Source organism: Dipodomys ordii, unplaced genomic scaffold (assembly GCF_000151885.1).
Source record: "Dipodomys ordii isolate 6190 unplaced genomic scaffold, Dord_2.0 Scaffold10, whole genome shotgun sequence".
In the NCBI taxonomy this organism is placed as follows: Eukaryota; Metazoa; Chordata; class Mammalia; order Rodentia; family Heteromyidae; genus Dipodomys; species Dipodomys ordii.
Window position 1 is genome coordinate 23,560,990 of NW_012267226.1, and position 12,876 is coordinate 23,573,865.

Consider the following 12,876-nt stretch of genomic DNA (forward strand, 5'->3'; position numbering starts at 1 on the left):
TTTTCCCCCTCGACCCTCACAAGTTGTATAGTTCACAGTGTCTAGTGAATATCACTGCTGCGTTTGCTCACCCTTTGTCCCACCATTTCCATGTTCCCGTTAACTTCCCCAGAACAAACTTGCATACAAGACAAAAGGTACAGAAAACAGGGCTGGGAAGGTGGCTCAGTGGCAGAGCGCTTGCCTTGCATGCATAAGGCCCTGGGTTCGATTCCTCAGCACCACATAAGCAGAAAAAAAAAGCCGGAAGTGGCGCTGTGGCTCAAGTGGAGGTGAAAAGCTGAGGGACAGTGTTCAGGCCCACAACAGGACCAAAAAAAAAAAAAAAGGTACAGAATACAAAAACAGCCACAAAGGAAAAAAACAACACAAACCCCAAATAACAAAAATGTGAACATAACTCCTCTTTGCATCACTTTTACAATAACAATTTTAAAAATTTTTTTGATCATTTAGCTGATGCTTGGCTTTTAATAATGTTTTGCTCTATCTGTAATAATAGGGCTGAAAAATGAATTTAAAAAACACACTTTCAGGCTGGGAAGGTGACTCAGTGGCAGAGCGCTTGCCTTGCATGCCTGAAGCCCTGGGTTCGATTCGTCAGCACCACATAAAAAGAAAAAAGCCGGAAGTGGTGCTGTGGCTCAAGTGGTAGAGCGCTAGCCTTGAGCTGAAGAGCTGAGGGACAGCGCCCAAGCCCAGAGTTCAGGCCCCATGACTGGACCCAAAAAAACAACAAAAAAAACACACTTTCAAGTCTGAGCCCATCATCTCCCAATTTCCTAATTCCAGTAGCCTTCCACTTGATCAATGGGACCATCAATGTTTCTGAGAAACAAAATGATTACATAACCAAAGTCGTTAGATGAATGGGTGTCATCTAAAGACAAAGCACAAACTTCAAAATAGAAATATTACCTCATTATTCATGCTTAGTGAAATACACCTAATAAAATAGATGAATGATATCCTAGACAGAGGGGTGGATTTAGAATCAAGACACCTAACAGCTTTCATATAATATTTACCATTGATCTACAATAGCATTTCTCTTTACAAGGTAAATGTAATGCGTCACAGAAGGAAGCTCAGTGCATAGTTTGCAGCAGCAAGGGGGGTTGTCAAGAGTCTGTGCAGAGACACCTGCATTGTGAAACACTAGCATTTGGAAGAGACAGATTCCTACCCAGTAGAGATGGGATGACAAAAGCAGAGAATGATCTAACAAGTCACAGTAAAAGAGCCAAATCAAACTGTCCTGCACAATCCACAGTCAAGATATTACTTTATTCAAACATTTATAATTTGTTATTATTTTAGGATTAAGACCATAATTAAAATGAAAATGGCATAAATTACATTCTCAATATTTTTCAGAGAAGGAGAAATAGTAAAAGGAGAAATTGTGCAAATATAACAAAACAGAAGAAACTGAAAACAAACCAAGTTCACATTTCCCTCCCTTATTAAGAAAGAAATGAGATAAAGCTGACCTTAGACACATACTGAAGAGCACCAACATTTTCTCTGAACTGTACCACAAGAACAGAGAGATTCAACTTCTTTTCAAAACTTTCTTCTGATTAGTGTTTTTATCAGAGCAACTTTAACATCTTTGTTCCTCAGGCTATAGATTAAGGGGTTCATCATGGGTAACACAATGGTATAAATCACGGAAGAGATTTTCCCTCCATCCATAGTCCCAGCTGAGGAGGGTTTAAGGTACATAAATGTGCTTGATCCAATAAACAGAGACACAGCAATGATGTGGGAGCTGCAGGTGCTGAAGGCTTTGGACCTGCCTTCAGTGGACCTTATTTTGAAGATACTGGAAAGAATAAAACCGTAAGACACAAAGATGACCAGACTGGGCAAAATTATGTCTTTTCCTGCTACAATGAAAATCTCTACCTCATTGACATGGGTGCTGGTGCAGGAGAGCTGCAGTAAAGGAGTGAGATCGCAGAAAAAGTGGTTGATGGTGTTCGCATCACAGAAGGTCAGTCTCAGGACGCACCCAGTGTGGATTGTGGCATCACAAAATGCCATCAGGTAAGAAGCGAGCATAAGGGAGGAGCACACTTTGGGAGACATGGAGGTGCTGTACAGGAGGGGATTGCAGATGGCCACGTAGCGGTCATAGGCCATGGATGTCAATACGTACCATTCGGAAATTGCAAAGAAACAAAAAAAGTACAGCTGGGTCATGCAGCCTTCATAAGAGATAGCATTTCTGCTTAATATGAAGTTCATCAGCATTTTGGGGGTGATCACAGAAGAATAACAGAGGTCTATGAAGGACAAGTTAAAAAGGAAAAAGTACATGGGGGTGTGAAGGTGTGGATTCAGTACAACAAGAATGATCAGCCCCAAGTTCCCCAAGGTGGTGACCGTGTACATGACCAAAAACAGGAAGAAGAGGGGCATCTGGAGGAGGGGCTGGTCTGTCAAGCCCATCAGAATGAATTCAGTCACCAAAGAGCTGTTTGCAAGAACCATTCTTCTCTCAGTGGATCTGTGGACACCAGAATTTGGAGGGGGGTGGTATTAGAGGACAATCTCTATCTTCCTACAATGTACTCACCCGTGTGTGTATATCCTGAAAATGTCTGAAACTCCTAATCCAGAGAACCTGCCTGAATGTCCCCATTGTACCGTGTGGCATCAGTGCTCCTTAAAGTGAGTGTCACCACTCACTAAGCATTGAGCTTAGCCTTAGGGCGATGGGCCAGGCGGTCATGGGGGAAGACGGCTGGTAGAAAAACCGAGCAGGGAGAAGAGGGTGGACAAACACAGGATGCCTCTTTCCTCATTTTATAATGTAAGTCTGGCTTCAGCCCTCTCCTAGTCAAATTTCAGGTCAGAGCCTTAATAACCTGGCACTGACCTCTATGCAGAATAGAATCTAAAGCAAGATGGAAGGATAGAAAGTCCAGGAAGATTTAAGTTCCTGGCCCTGGCACAGAAAAATAAAACTAGCAGAGTGGTATGTCTATGGAGAGAAAATTTAATGACTATGACATCAACATGGCCATGTGTCCACAGACTCTGCACATTCTCGGCACGAGTTTCAGTGTCTCCCACCAATTTCATGCAAATCTTTGGACTTGTTAAATTGTAAAGAAGCAGGTATAGCTTGAAGTGCTCACATTGCATCTCAAAATGTGAGGACCTTATGCAAACCATAAATAGGCAACACACCATTTCTCCTCTGTACAATGGACACCAGTAATGCTTACATAGTAGTAAGATGGCTGGTACCAGGGCCAGATGTTTGGTGCCAGAAAATCAGATGCTAGTTGGCTAAAGGACAAAAATGTTTAGGGTTAGTATTTTTAATAGGAGACTTTTTGGTCAGTTATGAGGCTTGAACTCAGGGCCTGGGTATAGTCTCTGAGCTCTTTCACTCAAGGCTAGCACTCGACCACTTTGAGCCACATGGTTTTCCGATGGTTCATTGGCGATAAGAGTCTCATGGCCTTGCCTGCCTGGACTGGCTTTGAACCATGATCCTCAGCTCTCAGCCTCCTGAGTGGCTAGGATGACAGGAGTGAGCCACCAGCGCCCAGCAGATATATTTTTATAATTATCTTCTCACTATGTATACAAACATATACAACCAAACCACAAAGAAGGTAAATGTAGAGTTGATGGAAATGCTAATTACCTTCATTTTTGTGGCATTTCATGTTGTATGATCCACAATACTGATCTAAACGATACGTTTTAACCTCATATATATAATTTTTATGTTAATGATATATTAAATAATGTTAAGTAAAAAGCAAGACATTAATAGAGGTTTTGAAACTGAGCATCCTTTGAAGAGGAAACAGTGATGCCTCCTTGCCACTGAGATTTATCCCTGTGACATGAAAGGCAGGGCAACACTGGAATTTAAGCCTTGGTGCCACTGATTCTAAGAAGTACAACACTCATTCCTCATTCTCCCTGGAAAACATTTCTAAGCTATTGACTGTGGCTTGTGATGTTAACTCTTAGTCCTCTAAGGCAGCAATGAAAAATAAACATACCTCATCATTGCTACCGCTGCCACCAGATGAGACACCAGAAGGAAGGCTGGACAAGACTTTAATGATGTAGCCCTCGTGGTTATATGCAGGGGCAAAGGTGCTCGGTCTCATCCCAGTGACAGATTTCAGATTCAATAAGGAATCACGGCCACTGAATTTACCTAGTAGACTGAGAAGAACTTTTTGTGCCTTAGGGATCAATATTTTACTCAGCCACTCCATTCTCTTTAGGGATTCTACATCCTTCCTATTTGAGCCAACATTAAATTCCCTTCTCCCCATTGCCTTGGTCCCTGCAGGGAAATCTGTGGTTTTAGACCTTGGCCTCTTCATTGTCGCATCATTAATAGTACAACAGAGGCCACCTCCATACTTCCTTACTTACCAGAAAAAATTCAAGCAGTGTTGCAACTCAGTTCTGGTTATCTTTTGCCTGAGGTGAATTGTAGATATTCCTGGAATGACTTTTATTGGGTTTCATTCCTAAAGGGAATTGTTTAACAGGCACTGGAAACTTCTGCTTGGGAATCTTTCAGAGTTCTTCAGGGTAACATTTCAGGGATGAGGTCAGCAACTTCTGACCTCCTCACAGAAAAGAGTGAGAGCAGAAATAGAGCTGGAGGGTCTGTGCTTGATGCTCCTCCTCCATTTTCTAACTATAGTATCTTGGACAAGTGATATTCACATGGTACCCTATAAATACATATGTATCTGATAGAATAAATTTAAATTTTAGAAGGGACAAGATAAAATGAATTACCACAAGAAGTGAGATTTATTCCTAAACTTCAAAGATATTTAACATACAAAAATAAACAATACAATATGTATTTGAAGCCAAGGACCAGAGAAATCATCCTATTTGTTGTGTGGATAAATGTTTTCAAAACAAATGTGTGGGGCTAGACAAGAGACCTTTGGAAGAAACTCAATACTGCCTATAACTTATCTTCAGGTGGAAATGCTTACAGGACCATGAAGTGTTATACAAGTGGTCTAACAACATCTGAATAGGATCAGTTAAAACCCCTGAAATTCTAAGAGGGAATGGCTCAGAGAGAGTGGGCTTAACAACTTGATTCAAAAGATTGTATTGAAAATAGTTCTTGAGCCAATCATAAGTCTGAGTGAAGCAGGCATCTAAAGGGGGACCTGACAAGGTGGGGGAGGGAAGGAAGATATCCCTGAGTAGAAAGAGTGCAACATTTCATTTGCACGGGTCACCAGTCTGGAGATGAAGGATGATTTCTGGCATGGAATGCAGCTAATAACAATTCTGTGCTTCCTGAATATTACCCCTTAGGGTCCTTGAGCAAGCTGAAAGAAACACCAATGGTGTCTAAATACCAAAAGGCGGACCCCATGTCAGGAGAGGCTTTTGCTGGCCATGGACTGTGTCAGCATCACTGGCTGCATGCCCCAACCCTGCTGGGCACACTGGGCATGTGCTGCTCCAATGACCTGCCCCAAATGCTGTCCCCATCTCTGTTGACACATGACTTGAGAAGAATCAAGACAAAACAAGAACAAGGACACAGGATGACCCATTGCAACAGTGATCCTCACAAGACACTATGTTGGAAATGAGCTTTACAGCTTGGGTGGGGGAAGGTGGGGAAGGAAAGGAATAGTAGGAGGAAAACAAAGGAGGTGGGTAACAATGTTCAACAAGAAATGTACTCATTACCTTACTCATGTAACTGTAACCCTTCTGTACAGCATCTTTACAATAAAATAAATTAAAAACAATAATGTCAGACTCCATCTATATAAAATTCTAGCAAATATAATTAATATATAATGACAGGAAGCAGATCAGTGTTTGCTTTGGGTTGGGAGAACCATAGAGAAGGAATTACATAGGGCCATGAAAAAGCTTTGGAGATAATAGATGATACTGTGCGCACTGTGCCAAAGCTGTACCCCTAGAGCACGAGCAGGCAACTGCACACCAATTATGCATCAATAAAGTTGGTTTTCTTTGCTTAAAAGCTGCTGCTGCTGCTGATAAACAATCTCCCCTCCCAAAAAATGTAGCTATATGAATGGCTAAGCAGTATACCTGCCTAGCAAGTGTGAGGTCCTGAATTCAAATCCAATACTACTTAAAAAAACACGGGATGAAGGAAATAAAAGGATACAGGTGCAGAACTCAAAACCCTTTTTACTTTAGTTTTTCATCAGCCTGTAGGTAGAACACACTCTTGTCACGCTCATTTCTTTTTTTTTTTTTTTTTTTTTTGGTCTGTCATAGGGCTTGAACTCTGGGCCTGGGCGCTGTCCCTCAGCTCTTCAGCTCAAGGCGAGCACTCTACCACTTGAGCTACAGCGCCACTTTCGGTTTTCTGGTGGTTTATTGGAGATAGGAGTCTCACGGTCTCTCCTGCCCGGGCTGGCTTTGAACCGCGATCCTCAGATCTCAGCCTCCTGAGTAGCTAGGATGACAGGCGTGAGCTACCAGCACCCGGCCACGCTCATTTCTATAAGCAACAATGATAGTTTACTCAGATAATGTTTACCTTAAGCAAATTCAAGATGCAATGAACAGATTTTCTCTCTGAACCTTCATGAGAAAGACTATTTTCTGTTCTTCGGAAATTCAAATTTCCCATTATTTTGGAGACATCCCCTTCCTAGGACATACAAGTGAATCCCAGGACTTATTTCCTGGGTTAATGCTTAGCTGTGAGGATTTCAATAGCATCATAAGCACTATAATTGATTGTTTCTTCTCCTTTTAAGAACTCCAAATAGATACATTGTAAAGTGAAAACCTAAAAGTATCAACCAAATCCACTCTCAAAACTTTGCCAGACTTCATTTAAAAATAATCTTAAACAATGAGAACCTAAGCTTAAAGAATGTTTATCTTTCCTGAAATTGTAGCTTATGTTTTCAAAAGCTGGGTGCAGGTGGCTCACGCCTATAATCCTAGCTACTCAGGACGCTGAGATCTGAGGATCACCGTTCAAAGCCAGCCCTGGCAGGAAAGTCCATGAGACTCTGATCTCCAATAAACCACTAGAAGACTGGAAGTGGCGCTGTGGCTCAAGTGGTAGAGAGCTCGCCTTGAGCTGAAGAGCTCAGGGACATCACCCAAGCCCAGAGTTCAAGCCCCACGACCAACAAAACTTGTTAGTTGAAAGGTTAGAGATCTGGATACAAATTTCAAAGGACTATAACTTCTAAATCCTCAATACGGTTCTTTACAGAAGGGCTTCGTGTTTATTGGCTATGTATTTCAGTGTTCTGAAAAGACCGCTGCTGGGCTCCTCCTCTCTTTTAGTCTCTGAATTACAAACATCTGAAAAAATGTTTTCCTTTCCTTATTCTTTCTTTCTTCACTGTATGAAAAGCTCCTGACTTGAGCCAATCATCCCCAACTACTCTAGATCCACAGGGCTACCTTCACAACAAAAGGAACCATTCAACTCTTTCTTAAACAGCAACATAAAATCAGCCAAATTCTGAATTTACATGTCTACTCAACTTTAAAAATAGTTTTTTTGTATTTTATACTTGGAATAAAATTAATCAAATATGTCAGAGTAGATGTGAAATAAAGTATTTGGTTTAGATTTTTTTCATTAGATTTTTTCTTCCGTGAACTTCACTATATTGCCTGGGTAATAAATATGTATGATGGTCATTTTGATCTACCTAGTGAACAAAGGTAAATATGAATATTATTCCAAAAGAAATGAAGTACATAGAGTTTAGAGCCATACAGTGAGTTGCATTTGGAAATCCTTTTGGAACCTTATATACCTTATATGTGAAATAACGATATTTAAGGCAGTCATAATCCTTCTGAGTAGAACATGAAACAGATTGTCACATTCATGTTTCCAAAGGAAGTTAGTAAGCAGAACAAAAAACCCACATATCTCTTCAATGATAAAAATGTCATCCTCAAATTCAGTTGATCATTTAGAGTACAATTTGTCCTTCCTAAAAGTACATATGGCAATGGGAAAAATGACATGTGAAGCATTTCTTAATTTTATTATTGACAGGAAAAAATGTCTTAAACAATGAGAACCTAAGCTTAAAGAATGATGGAAAGAAAAGAGACTATCAGTCATAAGAACTGAAATGATAGCTAACTATCCCCATGATAAAAAAAAAAACAACCAAAACCAGGGCAGGAACTGATATTTCTTCAACTATTGTAATACAAATAGACTTTCTGTCTTTCAACTATATACACAGAGAGACACTGTTTCTGATCAAAACTTTTTTCTGCTTAGAGTTTTTCTCAAGGCAACTTTGACATCTTTGTTCCTCAAGCTGTAGATTAAGGGGTTCATCATGGGAACCATGTTGGTGTAAAAGACAGAAGAGATTTTCCCCTCATCCATAGACCCAGAAGACGATGGCTTTAGGTACATAAAGGCACCTGATCCAAAGAACAGAGACACAGCAATGATGTGGGAGCTGCAGGTGCTGAAGGCTTTGGCTCTGCCCTCAGAGGAGCTGATACGGCAGATGCTGGAGAGGATGAAACCATAGGAAATGAGGATGGAGACGCTGGGTACGACAATGTTGATGCCCGCTACGATGAGCACCTCCAGCTCGTTGGCGTGGGTGCTGGTGCAGGAGAGCTGCATCACAGGGAGGATGTCGCAGAAGTAGTGGTTGATGGTGTTTGCACCACAGAAGGTCAGTCTCAGCATGAATCCAGTGTGGGCCGCAGCACCAGACACTGCCATCAAGTAGGAAGCAAGGATGAGGTAGGAGCACACTTTAGGGGACATGGCGCTGTTGTACAGGAGTGGATTGCAGATGGCCACGTAGCGGTCGTAGGCCATTGACATTAACACATAGCACTCAGAAATGACAAAGAAACAGTAAAAGTAGAGTTGGGTCATACACCCCATATAAGAGATAGTATTCTTCTCCAGGATGAAGTTGATCAGCATTTTGGGAGTAAACACAGTCGAATAACAGAGGTCTATGAAGGACAAGTTAAAGAGGAAAAAGTACATGGGGGTATGAAGGTGTGAATTCAGACCGATTAGAATGATCAACCCCAAATTTCCTAATACAGTGACCATGTATGTTGACAGAAACAGAAAGAACAGAGGAAGCTGGAGACCTGGAAGTTCTGTTAGCCCCACCAGAATGAACTCGGTGATGAATGAGCCATTTCTAAAAGCCATTCTTTTGTAGGAGTCTGGGAATCATTACCATCCAACCCTTCTGTCCCTACAGTATCTCTTCTCATGGCAGTAGTTCTTGCCCATTCTAAAACAATGGATTTTTTTATCATAACTATGAGGCTGTGCATCATGGAATTTCTTTAATATGGTCTTAAATGAAACATAGTGGCGTGCATAACAACATAGGCTACTGAATAAAGACCAGTGCTGCTACATGCAAACATGTCAGCTCATACACCAAGGAGCAGAGGGAGATAATAGTAAAAAAAAGAAAAGGGAGAAAATAATCAGCCTCCCCTCATCTCATTACTTCTTTTTCCACTTGATCTACCAGAAAAGCCAGAGTCAGACACCCTGCTAGTTTTGTTAGCCTCTATTGCAGGTTAGCCTCTAGTGGAGTGGGAATAAAAATACATGTATATGTAAGAAAGGGTGTAGATTATAGGAAAGGTTATTTACTACTATATTTCACAGAAGCAGAGCCCCAAATCTAGCCCAGGAAAAGTTCTCTCATTGGAGACAGAACTTCTTGAACAATTGTACTCACTGATCTACATAAAGTCTGAACTTGCTCTGCGGTCCTTCCCTTGAACAGATTCTTCTGCAGGTTTTGCTTGAGTCTCAGGATTACACAAAATGAGCAATAGGGGCCATATTGGATCTCTGAAATTTCACTTCAAGAAAAGGAAGTCATAGATACACATGGCATGTGTAAACTCACTGTCTTCAAGCCAGCAAATACCGGTGTTTCCTTATGCTTATCATTCACCTCCACAGGTCAGTTCTATTAACAGGAGGAAGCTGGGGAGATATTTATCTTCTCAAGCGCCCTGGAAGTCTTGATGACTTACAGCCCTAACTTATGCTGAAGATTAACTCCTTTTACATAACCCAGAAAAGGAGTCAACATCATGATCACATTTGCTACATGGTAAGATATAGATTACATGTATCATAATGATACAATGTACTTGGTAATAAACAAGATAAAAGCTTGTTAGATACTGGCCCTGGGAGAATAGTTTCTAGGTGGAAAAGGTTATACCCTGGACAACGATCTCTCTTTAGTTCTTGAGGGACCCACAGTCTTACCAGGTTTACCTATTGCCCTTGGGCTTATACATTATACAACCCCCAAGACAGAATTGAGAATCTCTCACCTCCATATCTCCAAATCTGATGGGAAAAGCATTGCACAGCTTCTTTCTCCCACATCCTAAATGGAAACACCACATGCTTCCCATTTTCTTCATCTGCAATTTCCTAAGAATTATACTAGTTACACTGAATTGCCTCTCCTAGAATATCCACTTTAAAGAATTCCTTTTTCACTCCTAGTTTTTTAAAAATATCTCAACAATAAATGGAAATTTCCATAGTGGATTCTCCTGAGAGTTTACATGTAACAACTAATACGGGAAGTTAAGTAAACTTTCTGCTTCTGGTTCACAATTTCTAAAACACATGCAGTTACTACCAGCACATCTTTTATTGACAGGTGACAATTAAGCTATGAGTCAAATGTCTGGAACAGTGACAATCATATTTCTTGAAGAACTGACTTCGTAAGTGTGTCATGTTTAAGGGGCCAGCAGGATAATAAGGTATAAACTTCAAGTAACTTTTAAAAAAAGACCTGTACAAGGAATGCAAACGATTAGAAGCCATTGTGGTAATACCTCAGGAGAGAAAACACCTGATGTTAGTTGCTGCCCTTCACATGAGGAAATGAAGACCATTATCACTGAAGATGATCTCTACGTGGCCATCTGCAATGCCCTCTGTACAACTCTGCCATGTCTCCAAAAAGTGTGCTCCTGCCTTGTTCTTGGTTCCTAGGTAGTGGCTTTGTTTGGTGCCATGGCTCACACTGGACACATTCTGACACTTTCTGTGATATAAACACCATTCACCCCTTTTTCTATGATCTCCTTCCTTTGCTACAGCTCTCTTGTACCAACACCTATGTCAATCAGATAGAGATTTTCATTGTAGAGGCAAAGACATCATTGTACCCAGTCTGTTATCTTTATCTCTTAAGCTTTCATTCTTTCCAGCATCCTCAAAATAAAGTCCACTGAGGGCAGGTCCAAAGCCGTCAGCACCTGCAGCTCCCACATCACTGCTGTGTCTCTGTTCTTTGGTCAGGTGCCTTTATGTATCTCAGACCCTCCTCAGCTGGGTCCATGGATGAATCAAAAATCTCCTCCGTGTTTTATACCACTGTGGCACCCATGATGAACTCCTTAATCTGCAGCTTGAGGAACAGAGATGGCAAACTTGACCAGGAGAAGGCTTTGACTGAAATAAAATCACTCTCTGACTGTAATTACAGTAATGAGCGAGTCTTGCTCAATTAATGTGCTTCTAATGGAAATAATAAAATTATTTCCATTGTCATCATCAAGTTATCCTTAAAAACTATTCTTCAATTGTTTCAATAAAGAAATACCAGTTAGATTATGGCACTGAGCAAGACAGTCATTTGATGCTTTGAATGAACTACAAATCAAACACTGCTTTTGTCTTTATGTTTTCACGGTGCAGGAAAATGCTACCTTCAAATGCCAGTGTTTCATAGTTCAGATGTTTCTGCATAGATTATTAAGTACATAGATTATTATTATTATTATTGTAAATACAATGTACTAAAATTTCTTCTGTGAGCTGTGTTCTATTTGTCTTGTAGAAATCAAACAGTACTAACTACATTATTCTGTGTGTGTGCAGAGAGAAAAAGAGAGCATGATTCCAAGGCTCAAATAAATTAGTAATCTCCTTAAAGGCTCACAAAAGCTCAAATACAGTGTCTAAATTAAACTCAACTTCTATGAATAGTTGAGGAATGACAGTAAAAGCTATGGACAGATTTGTGGACACTATCAGGAGACAAACCAGTGGACAGTAGCAGAAACTCGAGTTAGGTAGAAGGCATGTAGAAAGCTGAATATTGGGAAATGGAAACACATGACTTCTCTCTTGACATAAACTTGAATAAAATTACAAGATTTCTCTGGATATATCCTTGGCTTATGTTATTTGATAATAAATAAGCAAGGGCAGGAGGATACTAAGACAAGTCAGTCACTCCTGTTTTTCTTGGTTTCTAGATGCTGTTTTCATGTGAATTTCAAGAAATTAAAATGTTGTATTTCTACTAGAAAAGCAGAGAGAATTTGAAAGGTATACTTGGTGAATAAAACACACTGTCATGAAGACTTTGGGAGAGGAAATCATGGTTGATTTTCTTTTTAGAAAGCAGTAAAAAATGAGTAAGCTAAAAATTCTTAATCTGATGCTGAGTCTATTTTTTCTAAAATAACTAAAAATATATGCACTTATTTTTTTCACATTCCATACTTCTCATTCTAAGTTTAGGTACTATTTAATAAAAGTGGTTTTCTGGCTTATTTGCATACACACACACACACACACACTTGATTTATAGTTTAAAGCAATCACTTGGTCGCCATCCAGTCCTCCAATGTCAACATCCTTGATGTTACCAACTGGGATTTACTTACATCAAGGACTTGAATGTGGTTGTTGTTCTTTTGCTTGTCTTTCACATAAAATTATTTTCATAAATTTTGTTATTATTTAAGAAAATACACTCAAATAGAAAATAATATTTATGGGGCTGGGAAGGTGGCTCAGTGGTAGAGCGCTTGCCTTGCATG

At 40.2% G+C, this 12,876-nt stretch overlaps 2 protein-coding genes and 1 pseudogene across 3 annotated transcripts in view; 1 reads left to right on the forward strand and 2 right to left on the reverse strand.

The window, feature by feature from the left end:
• Positions 1 to 1,566: 1,566 nt before the first annotated feature.
• On the reverse strand, positions 1,567 to 2,499 carry LOC105980665 (olfactory receptor 8B3-like). Its single transcript, XM_013009550.1, has one exon. It carries the CDS (start codon positions 2,497 to 2,499, stop codon positions 1,567 to 1,569), a length of 933 nt encoding a protein of 310 aa, XP_012865004.1.
• A 5,764-nt stretch (positions 2,500 to 8,263) lies between these two features.
• Positions 8,264 to 12,876, reverse strand: part of LOC105980861 (olfactory receptor 8B3-like) — a 7,688-nt gene continuing 3,075 nt past the window's right edge. Inside the window, exons 1-2 of one of the 2 annotated variants that reach the window (XM_013009831.1) lie at positions 12,169 to 12,182; positions 8,264 to 9,197 (exon numbers count right to left, since the gene is read on the reverse strand). In XM_013009831.1, coding sequence (XP_012865285.1) covers positions 8,264 to 9,197; positions 12,169 to 12,182 — 948 coding nt within the window. Of the gene's footprint in view, positions 9,198 to 12,168; positions 12,183 to 12,876 lie in introns of those variants that run through there. The other variant, XM_013009832.1, reaches the window with a different exon arrangement.
• On the forward strand, positions 10,925 to 11,556 carry LOC105980554 (annotated as a pseudogene).